General features: G+C 42.1%; 2 protein-coding genes across 6 annotated transcripts in view; one reads left to right on the forward strand and one right to left on the reverse strand.

Annotated features, from left to right (window-relative positions):
* Positions 1-17221, forward strand: part of SART3 (squamous cell carcinoma antigen recognized by T cells 3) — a 17605-nt gene extending 384 nt beyond the window's left edge. Inside the window, exons 2-19 of one of the 2 annotated variants that reach the window (XM_026060266.1) lie at positions 888-1014; positions 2161-2265; positions 3766-3950; positions 4915-5020; positions 5541-5665; positions 6175-6330; positions 7412-7550; positions 7959-8066; positions 8436-8513; positions 8731-8789; positions 9983-10092; positions 10375-10487; positions 10915-10991; positions 11391-11559; positions 12320-12771; positions 13519-13671; positions 15363-15550; positions 16173-17221. In XM_026060266.1, the coding sequence (XP_025916051.1) occupies positions 888-1014; positions 2161-2265; positions 3766-3950; positions 4915-5020; positions 5541-5665; positions 6175-6330; positions 7412-7550; positions 7959-8066; positions 8436-8513; positions 8731-8789; positions 9983-10092; positions 10375-10487; positions 10915-10991; positions 11391-11559; positions 12320-12771; positions 13519-13671; positions 15363-15550; positions 16173-16353 (2631 nt within the window). In that variant the 3' untranslated portion in view covers positions 16354-17221. Of the gene's footprint in view, positions 1-887; positions 1015-2160; positions 2266-3765; positions 3951-4914; positions 5021-5540; positions 5666-6174; positions 6331-7411; positions 7551-7958; positions 8067-8435; positions 8514-8730; positions 8790-9982; positions 10093-10374; positions 10488-10914; positions 10992-11390; positions 11560-12316; positions 12772-13518; positions 13672-15362; positions 15551-16172 lie in introns of both variants that reach the window. The other variant, XM_026060264.1, reaches the window with a different exon arrangement.
* FICD (FIC domain containing) overlaps positions 16992-22727 on the reverse strand; it is a 6299-nt gene continuing 563 nt past the window's right edge. For 2 of the 4 annotated variants that reach the window (XM_026060270.1, XM_026060269.1), the window contains exons 2-3: positions 21875-22216; positions 16992-20853 (exon numbers count right to left, since the gene is read on the reverse strand). In XM_026060270.1, the coding sequence (XP_025916055.1) occupies positions 19778-20853; positions 21875-22166 (1368 nt within the window). In that variant the 5' untranslated portion in view covers positions 22167-22216 and the 3' untranslated portion in view covers positions 16992-19777. Of the gene's footprint in view, positions 20854-21874; positions 22217-22472; positions 22647-22727 lie in introns of those variants that run through there. The other 2 variants (XM_026060268.1, XM_026060267.1) reach the window with 2 other exon arrangements.

Raw genomic sequence — 22727 nt, forward strand, 5'->3', positions numbered from 1 at the left:
CCTCCGCCGCACGCGTTGCCCGGAGAGACGCGGCGGCGGCGGGCGGCTGCGGGCGCCCCGGGGGAGAGGGGTGGCTGCGCCCGGGCTCCCCGGGAAGGGCTCGTCCCTGGGAGCTGGCGTCTCCTCTCTGGGCACGGAGCCCACCTGCGCTGTGGTTTTCCTTTTTGTGACTAACTAGTGAAATATCCGCAGCGGTACTGAGAAAATTTACTCACGTAGTGCGGTGCTGAGATTTGTTCAGACAGGAGTGTTTGGAGTCTGAAGTGCGTGTGGGGGGGGAGGTTGGTTGTTTTTTGGGGGAGGGGGATTCTTTCAAAAAGACTGCTGCGGAGAGCCTTGGTGAATGAACAGCTTCGTTCATTGAAAAGCTCTTCTTGCTGTCTGTGTGGTTTGTTTGTTTGCTTTTGCCATTGAAGAAACAAAAACATTTTGAAAACGCTTCTTTATTGAGGAAAGCTYTCTGGTTAATATCTGCTTTGTGTAAGAATGGTGAGATTAGCACTGTTTAGGTGCGTGCTATCCCATTTCCCGATGGAAATGACAGCTTTGGTCAATTTTTGCAACCAGTAGTCCTGTGCTCCTGACCTCAGTGTTTGTGCTATTCAACAGTAGCTTTTAACTCTAAAAGCTTAACTTTAAAGATTTGTTTAACTTGGCAGCATTTTTTTATTAATTTTATGACCTGAAAGCATCTTGCAAACAGTAGTGAAGTTTGGCACTGCCCTGTGTGGGAAAATAGGTTTTGTCTCTCCTGCGTGAACAGATGATGATGTTCACATGCTTGGAAAAAAAAAAAAGTATGGTGTTGTGTTCTGCTAGCTGTTTTTTGACTTCTACAGGTCCATTGCTTAACAGTGCTTGAAAAAGACTTTTCTTTTTCTTTTAAGCTTTCTATCAATGCTTTTGATTACAACTGTCACTTGGATCTGATAAAACTGCTCCGCCAGGAGGGAGAGCTGGTAAAGCTCAGAAGAGCTCGTCAGAAGATGAGTGAACTCTTTCCGCTTACTGAAGGTATAGAACATCTTCAGCTAACGTTGCAGCCAATGCTGTTTAAGCGTCATCTGTGTGAAACGCCGTTGTTTCAGTAGTGAAATAATGTGTTTGTCAGGTCTTGACACTGTTGTTTCAGACCAAACAAGTCTGAAAGAACAGATCAGGGACTCTTTAAACTCTGAACAATGCTGGTGTTGATGGCCAGTGTTGACCTTGGGATCTGGCAGACGCACTGCCAGAATTCAAGCTTTTACTGCTCGCAGCTGCCTACACTGTCCTCTGCCAGAGGCTACTGCTCTATGCTGGAACTGGTGGGAGGGTGCGTGTGCATGTGTGCGCACACGTGTGTGCGTGCTCAGCTACTCCAGTTTAGGGTCTGTTTGCCGAAGCTGCTGATGAAGATGGCTTGCTGCCAGAGTGTGATCTGCTTCAGCCCAGGAGCAGGCGCATGTTTGCTTGTGCCCACTTTGCTATGGGGTTGGTAACGTACAGCTGTGGGATGGCAGCATGGAAATGGCTCTAGTCATTTATTCCATGAATGTGACTCGAAGCTTAGACAGACTGTCAAAAGTTAATATTTTTGTTGCCTGCCTGTGCAATTTGTGTTAGTGGAAGCAGTAGATAGCCCTTGAAAGGGTTTTTTTATTTTTATTTATTTATTTTTTTAATTCATAACAAACTCAGAGGTGGTGTAAACATTTCAGAGGCTCTTCTGCCACTTTCCTTTTAGCATAGGCAGGGGAGGGTTTCCCCTCTATGCATCAGGAACTCTGCAGCCTCTGATGTTGGTTACTGGTGGGGGTTTTCTGTGCTGTTGTTTTTTTGTTCTTAAAGTTTCAGGAAAGATGTACCTCTTTATGCCTCTTTGGTTACTGGCACCACACTGATCCTCTGCCCAAGGTGTTGATAAATCACTGTTTGCAACTTCTGCTCTCTCTAAATACAAACRTACTTGTTTAGTACCAAGTTGGAAAAGTCTGTACCAGACTTTTCATTGAAATTAATCATGATTAATTGTGGAGGCCAAACTCACTCTCTTCTCCCCCTTCCCTCCCTCCGTCTTTTTAAGGAGTCTGTTTTAAAAACTGACTAAAAAATTCAACAAGTGGATTTAACTTAATCTTTCTGAATGGTGGTGATGCATTCTAAACTTTTTGCTTTCAGAAATTTGGCTGGACTGGTTGAAGGATGAGATAAAAATGGCTTCTGAAAGCTCTGAGCGAGAGAAGGTTTATGAGCTATTTGAGAGAGCTGTGAAGGACTACATCTGTAAGTTAATATATCCCACAAAATGTATAGTGTTGCATTCCGATTATGGCTTTCTACTTCCAGGAAAGTTTCTTCCTTTTGTTATTTCTGTTATAATGCAGAAATTGGATCAAAACTATGAGTGTGAAGTAGTCCTCAGTTTTTCTGTAGCATAGGAGTTAAAGGCTGTTTAAAGAGAAGACTTATGTACCACTGCAGTCTCTAAGTTTTTCTAAAAGAATGTTGCAGAAAGTTGTAAATGCATTTTTTACACTTCTCTGATTTCAAAAACTAGCAAGTATTATGCATGCTTTTTTTTTGGCTTTTCATAAACTTCTTACCTGCAGACAATGCCTTCTGTGTTACCCATTATGGGTTCTTTAGCTCTTCCTTTTTGGAAGAAGAATGCTTTTAAAAGGCTAGCTTCGACAGTTGTTTTCTGTGCTACTTACTGCTGTCCTTACTGCTGTTTCCACCATGTGACAGCTCTTTCAGAACAGGTCACAGATACTGCCTTGGAGACAGCATTTCAAAACCCTGCTGAATAGGTAACCCTTACCATGCTGCAGTGCTAGTCTCTGGTCCTTTCCATTAAAAAGGAGGGAAGTACGTGGTGCCTTGTCTCTCCATTTGTCAGGACCTCACTGCTGCCGTGTGCCAAGCTAAAGCATTGAATAACCTTATTCTTTTGGGGCATTGTGGGGAGWTGCTGAAACCACGTAGCCTGAAGTGAGTAGTAGAGGGGACTTGGTAGCATTGGAGGAAAATCACTTGCAGAAGCTACACATAAAATGTCACATTACTGCACGAGGGCAGCTGACATTGCAGGGTGTTTCTGATAGTTCAGGAAGAAGGAATGTAGAGAGGAACAGAGAGGAGGTAGTTGGGATCTGCTAAATGGGTTGCTCTTTTTATGGAAATTGAGTTTTGCAGTCTAACATCTATTGGTTGATCATCTCTACTGGGGTCTTTGATTTGCTCAAGTGCTGCTGTTGTTGGGATGGGTGCTGGGCAAGCTAAGGCTATTCTGACATGTCCTCCTTGCCTTCACAATTCTGCTGCTTAAGCAGTGGCTGAGCAGGCAGTTATGGGAGTCTGGGAAGAGAAGAAGGACCTACCTTCAGCTCTGAGTTCTGTAGGAGTGTGACAGCTTCGTGGTCCCAGCTCTGTGCACAGGCTTGAGAGAGGTGAAGTGGCTGTTGGGCAGTCTCGATGTACCTCTTTAATGTAGCTTGCATGCCAGAGGTGGCATATAGGAGCCTGTCAGTGTCAGTCAGTAATGATCACAGCAGTGATTTCTTTCAGAAGAGAAACTTTAGCTGCTGGTGCTGATACAAGTGCCTAGAATATATATATATATTTTTCCCTACATTGGATGATAAGGACAATTCATATATCTCGGTCTGTTTGTATGCTGTGAGTGATAGGTGTTCAGGAAATAGAGGTGTGTTTTGTTTTTGCTTTTTCTTTTTTTTCTTTTTTGAGGGGATTAGGTTATCTGTTTCTCACAAATCTTTTTAGGTCCTGAAATTTGGTTGGAATATGCCCAGTATTCAATTGGTGGCATTGGACAGGAAGGAGGAATTGAGAAAGTTCGTTCAATATTTGAGAGAGCATTAACTGCTGTTGGACTGCATGTGACAAAAGGAACAGCGTTATGGGAAGCATACCGTGAGTTTGAGAATGCCATATTGGAAACAGCACAGGTAAGGCCGGTTTCCTGGGCTCTTGTAAGTAATGAGTGGTGGGAATAGGCTTCTGTAGTCATCTTGTGCTGCTCCAGCATCAGTCTCTTCCTAGAAAGAGGAAGCAGTCTCACTTAATTAATTGTTTCTGATCAACTCTAGGACACTGATCCTCTGGTCTAGGAAAAATGTTTGTGCATTTAGATGATACAGTGATAGATCTGTGTTTAAACAAGATCGTAAAAATCTCATATCCAGAAGTAAAAGTGTGTTGCTTTAGCTTGAACTGGCAAGAATAGCTTTAAATTAAGTAACTTCATTATTAAACAGTAATGTTCTTGCCATTCGATATTTAGCCATGTAGTCTAGAAATGTAAAGATGATAATTGTCTTTTTACTTCAGCTTGGAATTCATTTATTATTTCACCCTCTGTGGCTTTTTGGTTATAGTATACTATTTGTGGCACATACAGGTTCGAAGTCCGCAAAAAATACAAGGTGGTCAGAACATCAGTATTCCTATTTCTTGATGGTTTACTACGTAAGATGTGGAAGTTAACCAGTCACCAATGAAGCTCTAACAAGAGAGTAACTGGAGAACACCTTTTCTCCCTTTCATAAATGGAAAGAAAGTTGGAAGTTTTAAATCTGGTGCTTGCACAAATAACTTATTGAAAACCTATCTGGCAGCCCATGGGTTTGTGAAATGGCATGGTCATGTGCCATATTTGGGGGTTATTATTTCGCTATATATGTGTCAGCTTTCAATAAGGAATGCTTTTTGCATTCATCCAAATTCTGAATCTAGCAACTTCCAGGTTTTAGCTTTTACAGTTGTCACCCGAGATGCCAGTTTGCTCTGTCTGCTCTGTAAGGATCAAGTCGTCATTTGGAGCCCAGTTCCCTGCTGCATAAACAATATCCCCTCATGTTCATCAGCTTGGGGTTGAGGGAACTGGTTAAATTTCAATCCTTTTGTTTGTAGCCGGCTCCTGGCAGCGTTCCGTCGCCCGAGCAGCAGCAGATGCTCTGCAGCCAGCTTGAGAAGATCCACACGCTGTTCAGGCGCCAGCTGGGGATCCCACTGTTAGGTAAGAGCCTGGGCACTTGGAAACATGACATGGATAAGCTGTCTTATGGTGAGGCAAGCATTAGTTGTTGTTATTCTTTTGATAGTGTCACGACAAGTGCCACTCTAGTGTTTCTGTGGCTTAATCAATGACATTTGCCTGTCTTGCATATCAGGTTCATACTTTCAGTTTCCTGGGTCTCTCTTCTTGCCTCTTTACATGCTTATAGGAAAAAGTTAAGCACAATTCTTTGGCTTCATTTATATATTGAAAGAATTTGGGGTGGTCTCTTTCTTTAAAACTCTGGGAGTCTTGCCACTCTGGTTTTCTAAATCAAACCATTAGCTTTAAAGTAACTCGTCCCGAGTTTGTTTTAGAACGCACTGTATTAGATGAAGTATTTGAACCCTTTAAGCGTGCAGTAAAGATATGAAAGCATAAACACAAATACGCATATGTGTTAGCATCAAACATAGGTTGAATTCTGATTACTTAGTCCAATGAATGTGTTAGTGATGGGGTTTTGTGTCTGCATTAATAGATATGGAATCTTCGTATGCTGAATATGAGGAATGGTCAGAAGATCCAATACCAGAAGCAATAATAAAGAACTACAAAAAGGCCCTGCAGCAACTGGAGAAGTGTAAACCTTATGAAGAGGCACTGGTAACTCTTATTTATACCTTCTTTTAAGACTAAGAGTTAATAAGTTGCTTTGGCATGATTTTGTCTCTAGTCATGGAGATAAAGTAGCTCTCTGAATATTACTAGGTGACTCTTAATTGTGAGCAGTGTGCAAGAAACTTAACAATCATATATTGGAAACTATAGAAACAGGATCATCTATTCACTGTACTGTGTCAGCCAAACCGAAGGTACATGTTTTAGTTCTGTGGTGGTTTCTTCAGGGCTTGACATATATGCTGGGCTAAGAGGAATAAGTAGGGATCTGAACCTGGCTTTAGAACCAGGATGGTATTCAGAGAGCTGTGAAAATCAAAAGCTGGAATATAGTTCCCAAAACTGAAACCCTAACAAAGCTGTTGATGCTTAGAGGCCAAGCTCTTGTTTGGAATTTGCATGAGATCATTTTGCATGATGAGTGAGAATTGAACTGCTTGAATCATGCTTTGTTTGGAAGATGTTTATTTTCTGTATCCCTGTTTGTCTTATAGCTGAGTGCTGAAACACCGAAGCTAGCAGAATATCAAGCCTATATTGATTTTGAAATGAAAGCAGGTGATCCAGCTCGCATTCAGTTGATCTATGAGAGGGCTTTGGCTGAGAACTGCCTTGTGCCGGATCTTTGGGCACGCTACAATCAGTATTTGGTAAGGGAAAAAAACAGGTATTTGGGGTTTTATTTTCCTATTTTTTATCTTAGTGGTTGATAAATGACCAGCAAGTTCTACCTGCATCCTGCCCCTTAGTTTTTAAATTCTCAGGAAGCTGGTAGCCAAGTAACTTGTCAGTTATGTCAAGGCAGTTTCCACTTTACCTTTTATTCCTTCCTGTTTTATCAGTGATACACCTATTGATCAAGTGAACATTTGCTCGCTTTTTCATCCAGTTGTGTAACTCTCCTTCCAGCTATGTATTTTCACTGCAGAATTAAATTGGCCAGGGGACATTGAGGTTTGGGCTACCTAGTAAAGAACTGACTGGGTGGGACCAGCCACACTGGAAGCCCTGGGGTTGTCTCTGGTAGTTAGTCAGCCAGAGGCATTGCACCTGAGGATGTCCCTCCTGGTCTTTCAGCCTTTGTAGGAAAAGTGGTTCTTCAGCTCTGTCCGAATTGTTGGGGAACCTGCCTGGCCTTCAGAGGGCACAGATAAACCGTTGAAAATGTTTGAGGGGTATGCATGGACAGATGGTGGCTCTGTTAAGCCTCCTGTACCAAGTTACATTGAGCTCTTATCTAGGCTGAGTTGCTCCATCATCTTTTACTTATCTCACGAGCTTGAGACAGCAGGTTGCAGGTGGAACAACACCTCCCTTGAATAGGCTATGTGTGCACCCTGTTTCTTGTATCCTTCTCTCCCCTCTTAACATATTAAGAAGAGTTGGGAATTTACTTGGTGCTTTTATTGCACCTGTCTCACTGGTAGAAAATCTGCCTTGGCTAAAACAAAGCAGTCAAGTATTGTGGACTTCAGTGTGGCATGCAGTTCCCGCCCCCACGCTCCTGAGCCTGTCTTTCCTATTTGGAGTGTGTTCACTGCATTTTTAGGAATATGGCGTTGAAAATACTCATCTTGTCTTAACTCTTCAAATATAAGATGAAAAGGGGTGTGGGCTTTTTAGGTTTGTTTTTTCTTTTGTTTTAAGATGTCAGCTCTGTATAGGCTGGTATTTGTCTCGGATGGGCTCTCCTGACTAATGAACTTAAATTTCATTCTATTATTATTTCAGGACCGGCAGCTGAAAGTGAAAGAACTGGTCTTATCTGCTCACGATCGTGCTGTTAGGAACTGTCCCTGGACAGTTGGGCTGTGGATTCGATATCTCTTAGCGATGGAAAGGCATAGAGTTGATCACTGCATTGTTTCCGGTAAAGGACTGCTTCAGCAAAACTTTTCACAGAGTGGAACTGCTTTCTGAACTTTGAATAAGGATGTGTGCGCGACAAATCATGACCTGGATGATACTGATACGATTCCTTGTAATCCTTATGCAGCAGTGTTAAAGCTGATGAAGTTTACAGTAGCACACTTCTAGAGCAAAGCTGCTTAYGTGCAATAGTTTCCCTTCTGAACAAACGTCTTGTTTTAACTTTGCTTGAGCATTACTGAATTAACCTTTTTTACACTCACTTCCTAAACCAATTTACTGTATGTAGGATTTTGTTTATTTTCTTGTCTTTTTAGGCATGTAAGTTGTGCATATTTCTCCTCCTCTACGCTGTAGCTTGTGACTTTTGCTAATAATTAAAAAGCAAATATATGTTTGTCTCTTTCAGAAATTTTTGAAAAGGCTCTGAATGCAGGTTTTATTCAGGCAACGGACTATGTAGAAATCTGGCAGGCGTATCTTGATTACCTAAGAAGAAGGGTGGATTTTACACAAGGTATATATCATGTGTGAATAAATACTCAAACTGTTTTCTGTGTATCTCTTTGAAACAGTGATAATACTTTTTTTAATAGTTAAGTCATCTCATGTCTCTCACAAAAATTACTTTTGGCCAGTTAGTGCCTATAAAATGTACTAACTTGTTTGTTTTAAAGCGGCTGCTAGTTGAGAGAATAGATTGTGCTGTCACAAAAATGCCCTGGTTTGTGTATTAGACACTAGGATTTTTATATTATGCACATAATGAGTTTTACTGAAGTATTTGTTTCTTCAAATGTAATCATCTTGTATCTTAGTGAAGAAGCTGTAGTGGATGAGAGAGGAAAACCATTATTTTTAAGGCAGTTCTTTCTTCTTTCTCAAGACTCAAGTAAAGAACTAGAAGAGCTGAGGTCTGCATTTGCACGTGCTGTGGAGTATTTGAAACAGGAAGTAGAAGAGCGTAAGTTAAAGCATCCTCTATATCTTTTTTCTTGTTCAAGTGATTTTTTTTTTTTAATACATGTGGAAAGCTAGTTTTATTAACTTCCTTTAAAATGTTTGAGACTTTTGAAGATAAGCTACAGATATTTCATCTACAATGTAGAGCTTACTTGTCTAATAAATAAATTATTTCCAAAAGCCATTCGCAAAGAATTTTTTTTTTCTTTTATCCGAAGGTTTCAGTGAGAGTGGGGATCCATCCTGCACCATCATGCAGAACTGGGCGAGAGTTGAGGTGATGTTTGTCTGCTGTATTTAATTGCTAGACTAGAGGGGATGTACCTTTTTAAACATTCTTAGCACAGAAAGCATGCAGTCCTCCTCCTGTAATGATTGGCCTTTTGTCTCTGACTTCAATGAGGAAATCCTTTTTCCACTTCTATGTATCTGGCCTGGTCAAGCACAGCGAGCGTAGTTTCAGCCTCGAAGCGAGGAACCACAGATAAGAAACAGCATTCTGCTGGAGAAAGCTAGTCGGGACTGTTTGCATATGTCTGTCACTGCTGTGACTGCAGTACAGTATGAACATGTTTGGGTAACTGGTTTAGCTGCCCGGTAAGCAGGCTAGCCACAGTGGCTTGGAACTGAACGCTGACCAAGTCAGTAAACTGCATTGAATCCTACCTGATTTAATGTTGTCCACACTAACTAGTTTCAAACTAGTACTAGTATCTCAGCATGCTAATGCAGTCACCACATGAGAGTGGGCATTCTCTTTTTCCTTCCTTTGCCACACACATGAATCTGGATCAGTCACGTCACTTCTGTGCTGTGATTTCTCTGGGCATAATGKGTGGAATGGCTTGCCAAAAATCTCAGATACTGTAGTCATTGTGACTAAATGTAGGTCTGCATCTGAATTAATTATCTTTCACTTTCTGTGCACTTGGTGGAGAGTGAAGTAGGCGCTTCTAGGTGTGATTCAGTTTATGCTAAAGCAGTTCTGTGAAGTCAGTTGTCTATTGCAGAGCCCATGTATCTCTAAAGTTAGGTCAGATTAATTCCACTTGGATGTCTTGAATTTCCCCCACGCAAATTGAAGAGGCTTAGAGTAATAATAGAGGAAATGAAATATTTCTTTAGGTTGTGCTGAAATGCAAAACCAGTTCTCAGTAGTAGATGCATTCAGGAATAATGACAAAATGAAAAGTTCAGAAATAGTTATCTCAGACTTTGTGTAATGACCAAAGTGAAATGTATGTGGGAACCAGAGACCAAGACTGATAAAACAGCTGGGCAGAGAAATATTACTCATAGTAGGATTGCATTATATGCTCAATTTTATGACTCTTAAACCCATATCTTCTTGGGTTTATGTGCATGAGCACTGACGGTGAGGTTTGGGGGTTTTTTTGGGGGGGGGGGTGGAAGGAGGTGTTAAAGAAATTATCCTAARTTATATTGGATACTTTGAATGCTGTTTTTCAGGCCCGCTTATGTAACAATATGCAGAAGGCCAGAGAACTTTGGGACAACATTATGACTAAAGGGAATGCCAAATATGCCAATATGTGGCTGGAATATTATAACCTGGAAAGGTAAGAGCTTGGCTGGATGGAAGAGTTAATTAGATCTTCTAGTTTCCTCATCAGTTTGTGATAAGAGAGATATACTTAGCATTGATATATCATATGAGTTTATAATGTGCTTTTGAGATTCTTACAGCAGCTCTAACATATCTCTGAAATATTACAACAGCAAAGCATAGGGTGTGTTGTCTGGGGAGGAGGGAGGAGCAGTTGCATAGCATGTGGTCATCTCTGTTTCATGGTTATGATATGAAGGATTGGCTCCTTACTGCTGTGATTTCCCTAATGCAGAGCTCATGGTGATACTCAGCACTGTCGGAAGGCCTTGCATCGAGCTGTACAGTGCACAAGTGACTATCCAGAGCACGTCTGTGAGGTGCTGCTCACGCTGGAGAGGATAGAAGGTAACATCATGTTGTCTGCTTGTCATTTTACCGAGCCTAGTTAGTGTACAATGATAGAGTGAATTTTGATGTAGTGTTTTGTTTTCTGGTGACCCTCTTCTTCCCCCCCCCCCCCCCCCAACAAAATGCATTTGTTTCCATCTTTATAATTAAGAGAGGAAACCTTCCTTTTGACTGCTGTAGTGTGCAGAAGCAGTTCTTCTATTTCTGTCCTGATTTAGAGCCTGTCAAAATATGAAAAAGGCATGGAAAAATCCTGTAGAGCTTTGTATCACAAATGAGAGATTTTTTTGCTCTGCTTGGCTCTTGAAGGCCACTGGTTATATTTAGAATTTTCATGTGTAATGGTTAATATTAAAATAAAGATGTGTAAACTCATTTTCAGAATATGTGAGGGCTAAACACAAGGGTTTTCTTCATCCTTTAGGAACACTGGAAGACTGGGATGCAGCTGTTCAAAAAACAGAAAACAGATTAGCTCGAGTTAACGAACAAAGAACAAAGGTCAGAACTTTCTGTGAACTATGTAAGCGATTTATAGGAATACCTATTTTGGGATCATCCTTGCCTGAATATCAGATTTCTAATGTCAGTTCCCGTGGATGAGCCTGAACTGTCTTAAAGCCTCAAAACTATTGATTTTTAGTTTAAAAAGTATGGTTAGTTTCTTTTGATGATCTTTTCTTCCACCTTTTGACACCTGGACGGATACAAGAGTGGCTTGAGCATTCTAAGCAAGCTATAAGAACAGAGATGTGCTTTAAATGGTAATTCTGTTACTGCTGTATTTTGTGTGGCTTAGGAGAAAAACTTCCAGGTTCTGCACTTCTAGAAAATAGTGGGTTAGGAATGCTCTGCAATCTGCAGGCTCTTAAATAAATAAATAATCCTGTGTGTTTGTAGGCTGCTGAGAAAGAAGCTGCTTTGGCAAAGCTGGAGGAGGAGAAAGCTGAACAACGAAAGCAGTCTCGGGCCGAAAAGAAAGCTTCCAAAAAGGCTAAAAAAACCAGGACTGGAGACAAGCGCAAAGCAGAGGATGATGATGAGGGAGAATGGGGGCAAGAAGAGGAAGGTAAAAACTTAAGACTTCAATCCTCTGACAACAGGATTCTTGGTTGCCTCTCTTCAGTTAGAGGTAGATGAGGAAGAGCTATCCCTAATATCTTCAGAGTTGCTGTCTTGTCAGGGCCTCTTTCTCCTAGGAGGCCTTCATTCCATGTGGAAAAAGATTGTTTTTCTTATCATTATCTTCTTATAGTGAAATGAAAGCAAGAGAAATGCTTTTTGAATAAGGGAAGTATATGTTTATAATAACTTCTAGAGTTTATTTTGAAGAGATTTTTCTTACTTCATATATCGTGTATACTTTAAGCAAAAATGTTTTCATTTTCCTGACTCGCCAAATGATGTAGAGGCATGAATCTGAATTGGGTTATGCAGTATTGTAATGGACTCTTGGAGGGTGGAAAGAGAAGACTTTTAATAAATTGCCACCCTGGGAGTTTTGAAAACTTTTAGTTGGTTTGGGGAAAAAAAATGTTACGTCCTGTTAGGCAAAGAAATAACTTGAGTAGGTCATTGTAACTGACAGAGAAATGGAGAAATATCCGTGTTGATTTCACCTAAATCCTTTCTGTCTTGGTCATGTAATCTGTTGTTCTTCATTATTAGAAGACTGAGGGAAGTGTTTATGTCCTATCTTTAAGACCTGTCATTGTCCTTGTTTTCACATGCAATTTTCAAAGGCTATAGTGATAATGGAGGACAGTTCTTAATTTAAAAAAAAGAAGTCTAATTTTTGTAGTAAGGCTTTCAATTTCATTAATCAGCAGAGCAACCCAGCAAGAGACATAAGGGAGATGATGGTGATGTTTTACTTGCTGAAGAAGAAATGGAGGTGGAAACTGGCCTCTTTGGAAGGAGTGGACCTGAAAAGCCCGATCACCCACCAAACCAAAAGGAAAAGGCATCTACCAGTCGAAAAGACATACCCAAAGTTCTCCATGACAGCAGTAAAGATAATGTTACAGTTTTTGTCAGCAATCTTTCTTACAGCATGGCAGACCCTGAGGTGAAACTGAAAGAGCTCTTTGAGGGCTGCGGGGAGGTAGCCGAAATCCGGCCCGTGTTCAGTAACAAGGGGACTTTCCGGGGCTACTGCTATGTAGAATTCAAGGAAGAAAAATCGGCTCTCCAAGCTCTTGGATTGGATCGCAAAGTTGTGGAGGGAAGACCCATGTTTGTTTCTCCATGTATTGACAAGAACAAGAATCCAGACTTCAAGGTACAATTTTCTTTTATTATTCTTTCTAGAAATAGGCTGAACAGTGGGGCTGCTTAGAAAAACTAGCAGAATATGTTAATTCCGCAGTGCTTGCATCTAATGAATTCACATTTTGCTAGTTTGGAATAGTACCTGTTATGTCTCAGCAGGAAAACTGTTTTTTCAGGACTTCTTGTATCTTATGTTTCTTTGCTGTAAACAAGACTGATACTGGCAGATATCTTCAAATCTTTGACTAAACCAACCTAAGCAAGTTGTTAATGATGTGTGTACCCAGACTGCTAATTGTGCATCTCTCAAGTAATCTGTAAGGTGCTTTTCTTGGTATTATTTTTATAGCTGTAGGCATTTATTATAAATCCACTGTTTCTTGCTAATGATGCATACTGGATATAAATTTTACAATTTGTGTGTATGTCGTTTTCTGCATTATTGGATTATTGTACAGAGAAGAGTAGTATTTGGTGACAACTGAGCAAGAAAACACATTAATAGTGGCTGTTCTCACCATGAAGCAGACATAGATGTGTGGAAACTTCTCAGTGGGAAGAACTATTTGCCACTCCTTGGAAGGGCACGCCTTTTTGGGGGGGAGGGTGGTTTTACAAATATCTTTCAAGATACTACTTATGACTCTTAACCTTTTTATATTGCACAAATATGAAGTGTTTTGATGGAGCTTTAGGAAGTATAATAGTTTGGAATCCCTCACTTGATAGGGAACTAACAGCCTTTTCCTTTCTGTAGGTGTTCAGGTATAGTACTACATTGGAGAAACATAAACTGTTTATATCTGGTTTGCCATTTTCTTGCACTAAGGAAGAGCTGGAAGATGTGTGTAAAGCACATGGAAATGTGAAAGACATTAGGTTGGTTACCAATCGAGCTGGAAAACCCAAGGTAAGCATCCTTAATGCACTGTGAATTTTAAGAAAACCTTCAAAGAGGCACTGTTCATGAGGTTTGCATACAAAGACTTGTTTGCTTTTAAAATACAAGACTTGAATAAGTAGTTTACCAACCTGGCTTTTCATTAAAGCTTGTAGAAATTCATAGGTTTATGCAGCTTAGTGTGGCTTTGTGCCAACAAATGAGAGACAAGGGATGGGGAAAGGATTTTTTCTTCAGTGCTTCTTTTAACTTGAGCAAGAAGAATGTGTGATATAAATGGGGTGAAGAGAAAGATGTTCGCAGCAGTTTGTCTAGTAAAAAGAGGCATTGGTAAGTCTGCAAAGAATATTTGTTTTCTAAAATAACTGTCTTGGCAGTGTTCACGTGATAGTGATTCCCCTCCTCCCTGTCTTCAGTTTCTTGCTGCTATTGTTCATAACACCTGCTGCAGTAATGAATTTGCCAGGGAGAAATTAGCCACCTTTCTCTGAGGATTATTTCCATCCTAGAATAAGTAGGTGCTCATTAAATAAGAGATTTGAAACCAGCTGCTGTTCTGTGGAAACACTGTGTGACACCTCCAGCCTGTCTGCATGTTGGGTGCTTCTGACAGGTGTCATTCTGATAACACGCATGTAAATTAATTTTTTTTTTCCGCTAGCTCTTGGTGATACCTAAAATACAGCTTCTGTTCAGGCATATCTTGTAATGAATGGTCCTGTGTGTACCCCAGGTCTTGCAGTCCAGGTTCCCAGCTTAATTTGAGTGGGGATTCTGTTTAAACCATGAATAAATGTACTTTAAGTGAATGCGTTGCATAAAACCTGATGTGCCTGTGCAGTCCTGTGAAGCTGGATAATCCAGACAACACAGCTTGGGGGTTGAATGTCACTTGGAAGAGTAACGAAAGCGGAATTGGGAGGTGATGCTTCTCATTTAGCAAACTTGCTGTAGCTGTCAGCAATATCGGATGCCAAGGAGATTCCTTTTCATCTGCCTTGCTGGAGATAAGGGGCTCGGGGTGTACCAGCAACGCTGTGGTTAGCAGCTCTTACCTCATGAAATCCACGCAGATTCATTCCCTGTGAAGAATACTTTGTCACCAGTCGTTGTTCTTGGGGCAGCAATTCCAGTGGCTTTAGAGACAATTTCTATCACTCAGTTCTGTAGAGCTGCTTAAGATAAGTTTTGCTGCTCTTGAAACTGTGACTGCTCTGACCCAGTATTAATGGACTCAATTTCTGAAGTATGAGTTGCAGCTTAGTGAAGAATCACAGAAGAGTTTGTGTGGATCTTCCTGTTCCAGTGCCAGAGATTCCCCCCACCTTCCCTTGTAAATTCAAGTCTGTCCCATGCCAGATTCAGCCTGGATATAAGTATGTTTAGAAATGAAGACCCGGCACTGAGACAGTACTTCATGATGTTAACACTGGAACCTCGGTTTTCTTCATCTTTTTTCTGGTTTGCAGAATACCTCTTCCACAAATAAGGGTGTGATGAATGGGAGTTAAGAAATTCGGCTGTGTAGATTTGCGTAGGTGGGAATTTTTTAGTCTTGAAAAACACTGGGACTCTTAGCCGTGTTTTGGTCTGTTTTCTGTATGATTTCTCCTCTCGGTTGGCAGAGTTCTCTGCAAAAGCTGTCGTGTAGAGAGAAAGGTGCGCTCAAACTAAGGAAGGCCACCTCTTTCCTTACTTAGGGCCTGGCCTATGTGGAATATGAAAATGAAGCTCAGGCCTCGCAGGCTGTACTGAAAATGGATGGCCTGACTGTTAAAGAACATGTCATCAAGGTGGCGATCAGTAACCCACCTCTCCGAAAGCTGCCAGACAAACCYGAGGCAGGCCGAGCCTCACAGTTTGCAGCACCACGGCAGATTTATGGAGCGTAAGTATTCATGAGGGAGATCCCTAGGTGGTGCTTAGAAAGCAAGCACTGGGTTTCCTGATACACTGAAATGTAGGAATTTCTTGTAGGATATGAGAGAATGTTTAAAAGATGCTGAATTGTAAGATTTTTGATTGCTGGACTGATGAAGAAAAGCAGATTTTTCTTTTTCCTTTGCATTAACAATTTAAAGAGTCCAGTAGTGAATAAAAGTACCCACTGTTGGACATCCTGTGATCTGATGTTAGCACCTCAGTGCGAGTAGCTGTTCCCCATCCTCTAGTTCTGAAGAACTAGCCGCTGCTCACCGTGAGCATTCAGGCTGCTCTTTGATCCTTGCGTGCTCCCTCTGCTTGGGTGGGTTGGCGTTGCGTTGTACGTGTCCTGCAGAAAAACAGGGAGCTTCAGTTTCTGAGGACTGTTGGGCAGTTGCTTTCTGCYGGGAGTAGGTATACGGTTTCAAAGGGCATCAGTTAAAAGCTTTGTGCACTGCTTATTACTGAAACAAATGAGAAGAATGAATGTCCCTGTTGGTGAATAAAGTGCTTTTTGTTTCCCTGTACTAAAACAATATGTCCAAAGAGAACTGGAATATCTTTAACTGTGACTTCTTGCCCTTCAGGCGAGGCAAGGGAAGGACACAGCTCTCAATGATGCCTCGGGCATTACAGCGCCAGAATCATCCTGTGGCTAAGGCTGAGAATGGGATGGTCCAGAATTCACCAGCAACTTCATCCGAACCCTCCGAGGAGCCTACAAAGATGTCTAATGCTGATTTTGCCAGGATGCTACTGAAAAAGTGAGCAAAAAGTCTGCAATCAGCTGGTCTGGTAAAATGTGAAATGCCTTTATGGAAGCCATGTTGTGTCCTTACTTGTGCTAGCAAGGAGAGAGCGCCAGTCACAATCATGTATAAATACTGTTCTGGACTACTGCATTCATCAAGATCAGTGTAGAATGGTACAAATCCATTTTTTTCCTCTGTTTGTAAGAGCAAAGAGTTATACTATGTTCTGCTAAAATGGCTTTAAATGATCCCTCATATTGAGGGTAATGAGGGAGGAAATATTTCCTTTACAGGGTGGATGCCACATGAAACTTAATGAATACTTCATGAATATTTTTCTTTCATTAAAGAATGAAATGCTATGTGAAAGCCTAGTGATAACCTTGTTAAGCTGCGCTGGTCAGAAGTTCAGATTGTGATTGAAGTCATTCTCTCTGACAACAAACCCACTTTTCTTTTTTACACCCACCCACCCACCTTTCCATTAAAAAATGGCAAATGCTAGTAACTTCACCACAATGGCCTATTTTAGTATTGGGAGAGTTTCTATACATATGTGTGTGTATATGTGTATATATACAAATATACATACATATATATGTATTCAGTTAACGTCCTGTTCAAGTTGACCTGTTTTTTATATTGTGTATTTGTAAATGACATTCAAACTATTATTTTTAAGTGTCATGAGATAATACTAGATCTAGTAATTTTGTTTCCCATAAAAGCTGTACATGCTGTTGCTGAGGACCATTTTTTGTTTTTGTTTGCTAGCTAGCTCACATGTCTTCGCAGGTGGWTTCTGTATGGTTTTGTACAAAAGTGAAGTGCAAGCTGAAGTTTCTTGGTTTATTAAACTCAAGTTCTCAAAGGTTTTCTATAAATACTGTTGCTTTTGTTTAAATGTGGGTGACTGAATTGCACTTATCCTATGGCAGCTGGGTAATACTGATGTACCTCCCCTCTCAGGTGCACTGAGATACATAGTATCAGTTATATGTTTAAGTACCTCATTCCATTTAGTATGAGTATCCTAAACCACTTCAGTAATCACCCTGGTGACTTAAAATAATCCAGTGCACGATCCTGGATAGGAATATTACTGCTTCTCTGACTAAAGCTGCTGCTAACTTTGGAAGCCAGCATACATGGGAGTCGAACGTGAGGGGGGGAAGCAGTACTGAGATCACTTGTACAATGTGAGTACTGCTGCAAATAAATACTATTTTCAGTATTTGAATTTTGTACTGATTTGACCTGACTTTACTTTGAAATGAAGGAGTTAGCATCATAGTTTTGAACCAGGTGCAGCAGGCAGTTGTGGATGATACACTGAAGGACTAAATTTTATCAGTGCTCGCCCACAGTACTGCGCGCCCTCTCTTCTGTGCCAGAAGCTTGGGGACAACCCTTCAGCTTCGTATCACAAAACCAACTTAGTAACATTCTAATCAATGTTTTAATATGTAGCTTTAATTTGGGGGGGAATTGCTAAGGCTGGTGCAGCTGGCTGCTTGCATTGCCCTTTGATTTCAGGCAGGCATGTACACAAAACTAATAAAACAGCAGTGATGAGTTATGGTTACTTTGGCTGCTAGGGTTGGACTTGCTACTTCAGGGCCCTGCGTTGTGCCCCACAGTGCAGCAGAGATGCAGTTTGGCACTGCACAGGGAACCAGGGTGGAACTTTAGGAACTGAGTTGTGAACATTTCTTAGTTTACTGCAGTAGAAAAGTGTTTTGAGAATAGTTTATTCCAAACAAAGACTTTTTAATATTAAAATACTTTATTAATCTGTTACTAAAATAACTCTTTTTTTCAGAGCTCTAAAGTGCAGAATTCTTTTATATTCACCTTGCACTACAAAAATAAAGCATGCTTTGTAAAAACTAAACAACCTCCCCTTTTTGTTTTCCCTGTCAGCAGTAATCAATACTGGTGCTACAGGGTATAGGTAACTCCAAATCTTGTCCTATTGTCTGCTTGTTCTATAAAATATAACTATCTTGCAAGTAAGAAATACTTAAAATGGAGGAAACAGATACTGGCATAGGACAGCATAACAACCCATGCARTTAAGCTTAACAGCACTCTGAGTTCAGAAAACTCTTAGATGCAGTCCAGGTTGGAGGTGTTGGGATCTGTTACATTTGGAATTACGCCATTACGCAATGGGCAGGCAGGGTCTAGAGAGCTACTCTTTTATAAATTAGATTGCAGGTGCTCTTACCCTTAAAGCAAAAGCAAAGATACAATAACTTATGTGTTCAAACATGATCTTTAGTGCTGCCAATATAATTTTTCCATTATTTGAACTGGACAGCAGCTTCCAGCTACACTGACACTGCAGCACAAAGAGGCATTTGCGATGCTTTAAACATTTCTCACACCAATAACCTGAACTAGTAATTCCTGAAGTTATTGCTAAAACTTCTCTTGTATAGACTGAAGAAGCTAAAAGGTTTTGGCAAATGTGAAAGAATTTTTAGGGTGTAGAGAACTCTCTCTACACATCCTTAGTGAAAGGGCAAGGCTGATAAGGGCTGTCTCACTGTCATGTATAACGATTTCTGCCYGCAGTGTTGCAGAAGCAAGCTGTTTTTCAAACCCTCAACTGAAATGGGTAAAGACAGTTGCAGTTTCCCAAGGATCCTGCTTGGTGGGGTGGGCCTCAGAGCAGCCCGTGGTCCTGCTGTCTAAGGTATAGCAAAAGCATCTTGCAGTTAAATAAGGAGCCAGAGAGCATTTCTTCACTTGTTCCATTCAGATGATATGTAATCTTAAACCAAGCATTTCCCAGTTGCTGCACAAACTCGCCACAGGAAAGGCAACTGAAAGTAAACATGCAAAGTGCTACTAAAAACGGAACTGGAAGGGGAAAACCCCTTTGCTGAACTGAAGTTAGCCTCCTTCGTTAGCAGTAACAAATAAAAGGAGGGCAAACTTGTATGAGTGAAGGGGGAARGTCTGATTAACACGGCTAGGACAGTGTTGTAACTGCAAGTTTTGTTGGATGACAGGAAAGGGGTAACACAAAGTTAAGACAGTCTTGCCTAGCAGCTACTTTATAAGGTAAGATAATACAGTCAACAAACTAGGTAAAGGGTTATGATGGCTTCTCAAAACTCAGTTTTAAGGAGAAATAAAATTATTTCTACTGCAGCTTGTTGAGTAACATCTGCAAACTGATACCCTCCTGACTCCTCTCCCCATCTCCTTCCAGTAGCACAGGCAAGTTACAGTCCACACTCAACATCAACAATTCACATGTCAGCTTGGCATAATGTATATAAATAAATTACATTAAATTAATCAAATGTAAGACTTTAAATAAATGAAATGCTAAAGAGTGACACCTCCTGTTGAGTTATTTCTTGGCAGGAGCACTGAGTGGCTTTGTTCTCCTACACATTCGTCTGTTTTTTGAATGTCCCCAACACTCAAGTCTTGACTGGGATCGTTTGTTTGCATCCAGCAGTGCTGCCATCTGCTTCAGGTAGGCCTACGGAGTATTCTGTGGTGGCAATGAGCAACATGTCCAGAGTTGTCTCAGTACATTTAGCAATGAAGCGTATGAAAGGTCTCACATCGCCCTCGTTGGCTACTTCTAAGACGTGATAATACTCTGCCCGCTGCTCTTTGCGGATTGTGATGGGTGGGTAGCCTGCTTGCATCAATATGAGGTTCATTAATAGACGTGAGGTCCTTCCATTGCCATCTACAAATGGGTGTATGTAAACCAACTTGTAGTGGGTTAACGCAGCAAATTCCACGGGGTGCAAGCTCATGGCATCTTCGGAGTTAAGCCACTGGACAAACTCCTGCATCTGCTTTTCAACATCTTGAGGATGTGGCGGTATGTGATGYCCTACAAACACCTGAGTAGTCCTGAACCTCCCTGCCTCCACGGGGTCAGCATAGCCCAACACTCTCCGGTGTATCTCCAAAATGTCGCTGATGGTTACAGAGCCTATTCGTGATACGAGTGTGGTATTTACRTATTTCAAAGCAGCATGCATGCCGATTACCTCATTCTGCTCCACCAGGCTTTTTCCAGGAACAGCGTATCTGGTCTCGATGATGTGCCGTATTTCTGACAGCGTCAGAGTGTTCCCTTCAATAGCAACCGTGTGGTAAATGTGGTGATAATAGGACTCTTCCATTACTCGGCGCAGGGCGGAATTGCCTTTGGGGATCGCCATCACTTTTTTAACTTTACTATCAATAATGCTAAAATACCTCTGGTCTATCTCCTCAACTAAAGGTAGAGTTCGGTCCCGATTGATCAAAGCTTTCTCATTGCAAGGRGAAATGGTCAGCGCTTTGGAGTACAAATAGTCTGCTTGAAGAATGTCTTTTTCCTCTTCAGAAAAGATGCCAAATTCATTCAGGGCATCCACATAATCGGGATCTATTTTGAGGGCATATACAAAGAGTTTGTGGGCCTTCTCCCGCTTTCCTTGACGCTTCATTTCAAGGGCTTGATTCAGAGCAGCTTTGGCTTCTGCCTTCACTTCTGAAAGACAACAATACAAGCAGTAAGATAACAGGGAAGGGGGTTTTAGTGCAAACCTCTGGAGCCTGTTGTTGTTCACTGATAAGAAAATTAAATAAAGCAGTAGAGAAGAACTGCAGCAAAGAACTTGTATTCCAGCCTTTACCCAAGGTGTAGACGCTTCCGGTGTCTGCAAACACCGGAGGTTTGGGCCGTGTTTACATACCCCGTATTTGACGGCACAGCTGTTTCGGGCAGGAAGCGTGGTGAGGCACGATCCGTGACCGACGCAGCTCAAACTGGCCACGCCAGCGCAGGTGCAGCTGTGCTGGCGGAACTCGCTTTTGCTAACAGACTACTCTGCATGAGAGGATCCATGGTCTTAAGTTCGTTCTGTGGCATTAATGCCAATTCTCTGGATATAAGCAGAGTCCACATTACAGCTGCTAATAGCACCTTCTATCAGTTTTTTTGCTGAAGCATTAAACATCCTCCCAGTAATGATAGCTTCAATGTGACCAAAGATAGAGTGCTAGAAGCATAATGACTCCTTTGAATGTTTTCCAGAGGAACGCCCTGTCCAGGAAAGCTAACAATTGCAGCCAGTGCACACTCCAGAAAGTGAATATTACAGTTTAATGACCACCAGAATTTCAGGGGTAATGCTTTGTAACCCAGGTTACTGTGCATTAAAACACAAATCCATCCTGCAGTTACCTTAATAGAGCTTACTGGTATATAAAACAACAGGAGAAACTTCCGAGAGGCTAAGCAGAGCTGAAAAAACACCAGCCCATYGCCCCTTTGTGGCTCACAGCAATGGGATGCAGCTTGCCTGCTGCCTGGAAGCGGGGTGGCCATGGCACGTGTGACCTCTCGGTAATTTACAGCTGACTTAATTTGCAGTTGGGTAGTGAGAGTTCATTCCTCGTTTGAGGGTACATGGAGATCACCCGGTAGGGGGTGCGGATCTCCGGACACAGGTTATTATTATACAGTTACTYAGCTGTTCCCCTGCGTCCACGCAGGGACGGACTCTTACCTGGAGAGGCTTTGCCCTTCAGCACCAGCAGCTCTAACCCATTTGAGGTCACGCTCAGTCCGGTCGTTTGTCCTGTGTACCTGGTGATCCCCAAGTAGCCGCCTCCCAGTTTACTTTTCAGGAAGGAGAGTCCTTTGAGCACTGCCTGGCACTGGTCTTCCACAGCAGCCAGCGGCAGCAGCAGCATCAACAGGGAGCCCAGGAGGAGCACGGCCACAGCCGCCCACCTGATGCGGACCCACAGGGTTATCCATTTCAGTTCAGGATCTGTCGCCATAGACACAAGATTCATCCTGCCTCCAGGACAGACACGAGAAACATCTCCTCTCTCGCTGCTCTGACCTGGAAAGAGAAACAGCTTTAGCTATAGAGCGAGCTCTGTGTCTCGGGGCCTGCGTGGTGCTTGGGCTCAGGTTTTCTGCCGCAGTTATTAGGGGCACCCACTTCCCCCCCTCAACTCTAAGTGTATCAGCGCAGGGACTGGCTGTGTGGGTGGGAGCAGTATTTGGCATAATGCAAATCCCTGTGCAACACAAGTAGCACAAGGAGACGCAGCTTTTGGAGAGAGGCGTGGAGAGGGGAACCAGGCCCCACGTACCAGCTCTGCCACAACGAAGGAGCCCACCTCTTCGATGTATGACTGACACCTGCCCACCTCCTCCCTCCCCGCTGTGGGAGCAGCACACACAGCTCCCAGCGCTCCTCCAAGCCTGCCTCTCCCAAAGCCAGGGGCTGAGCCCCGTTCCTAAAGGCATCCTAAAGGGAGGCTCCTATGCTCCTCCCAGTGTGGGTACCCCTCCCCAGCCCCCCGTCTCCCTCCTTCCTCCGTGGGTCCCCCTCAGCCTCTCCCCCC

The sequence above is a fragment of the Apteryx rowi genome, unplaced genomic scaffold (genome assembly GCF_003343035.1).
Source record: "Apteryx rowi isolate R43461 unplaced genomic scaffold, aptRow1 scaffold_168, whole genome shotgun sequence".
NCBI lineage: Eukaryota > Metazoa > Chordata > Aves > Apterygiformes > Apterygidae > Apteryx > Apteryx rowi.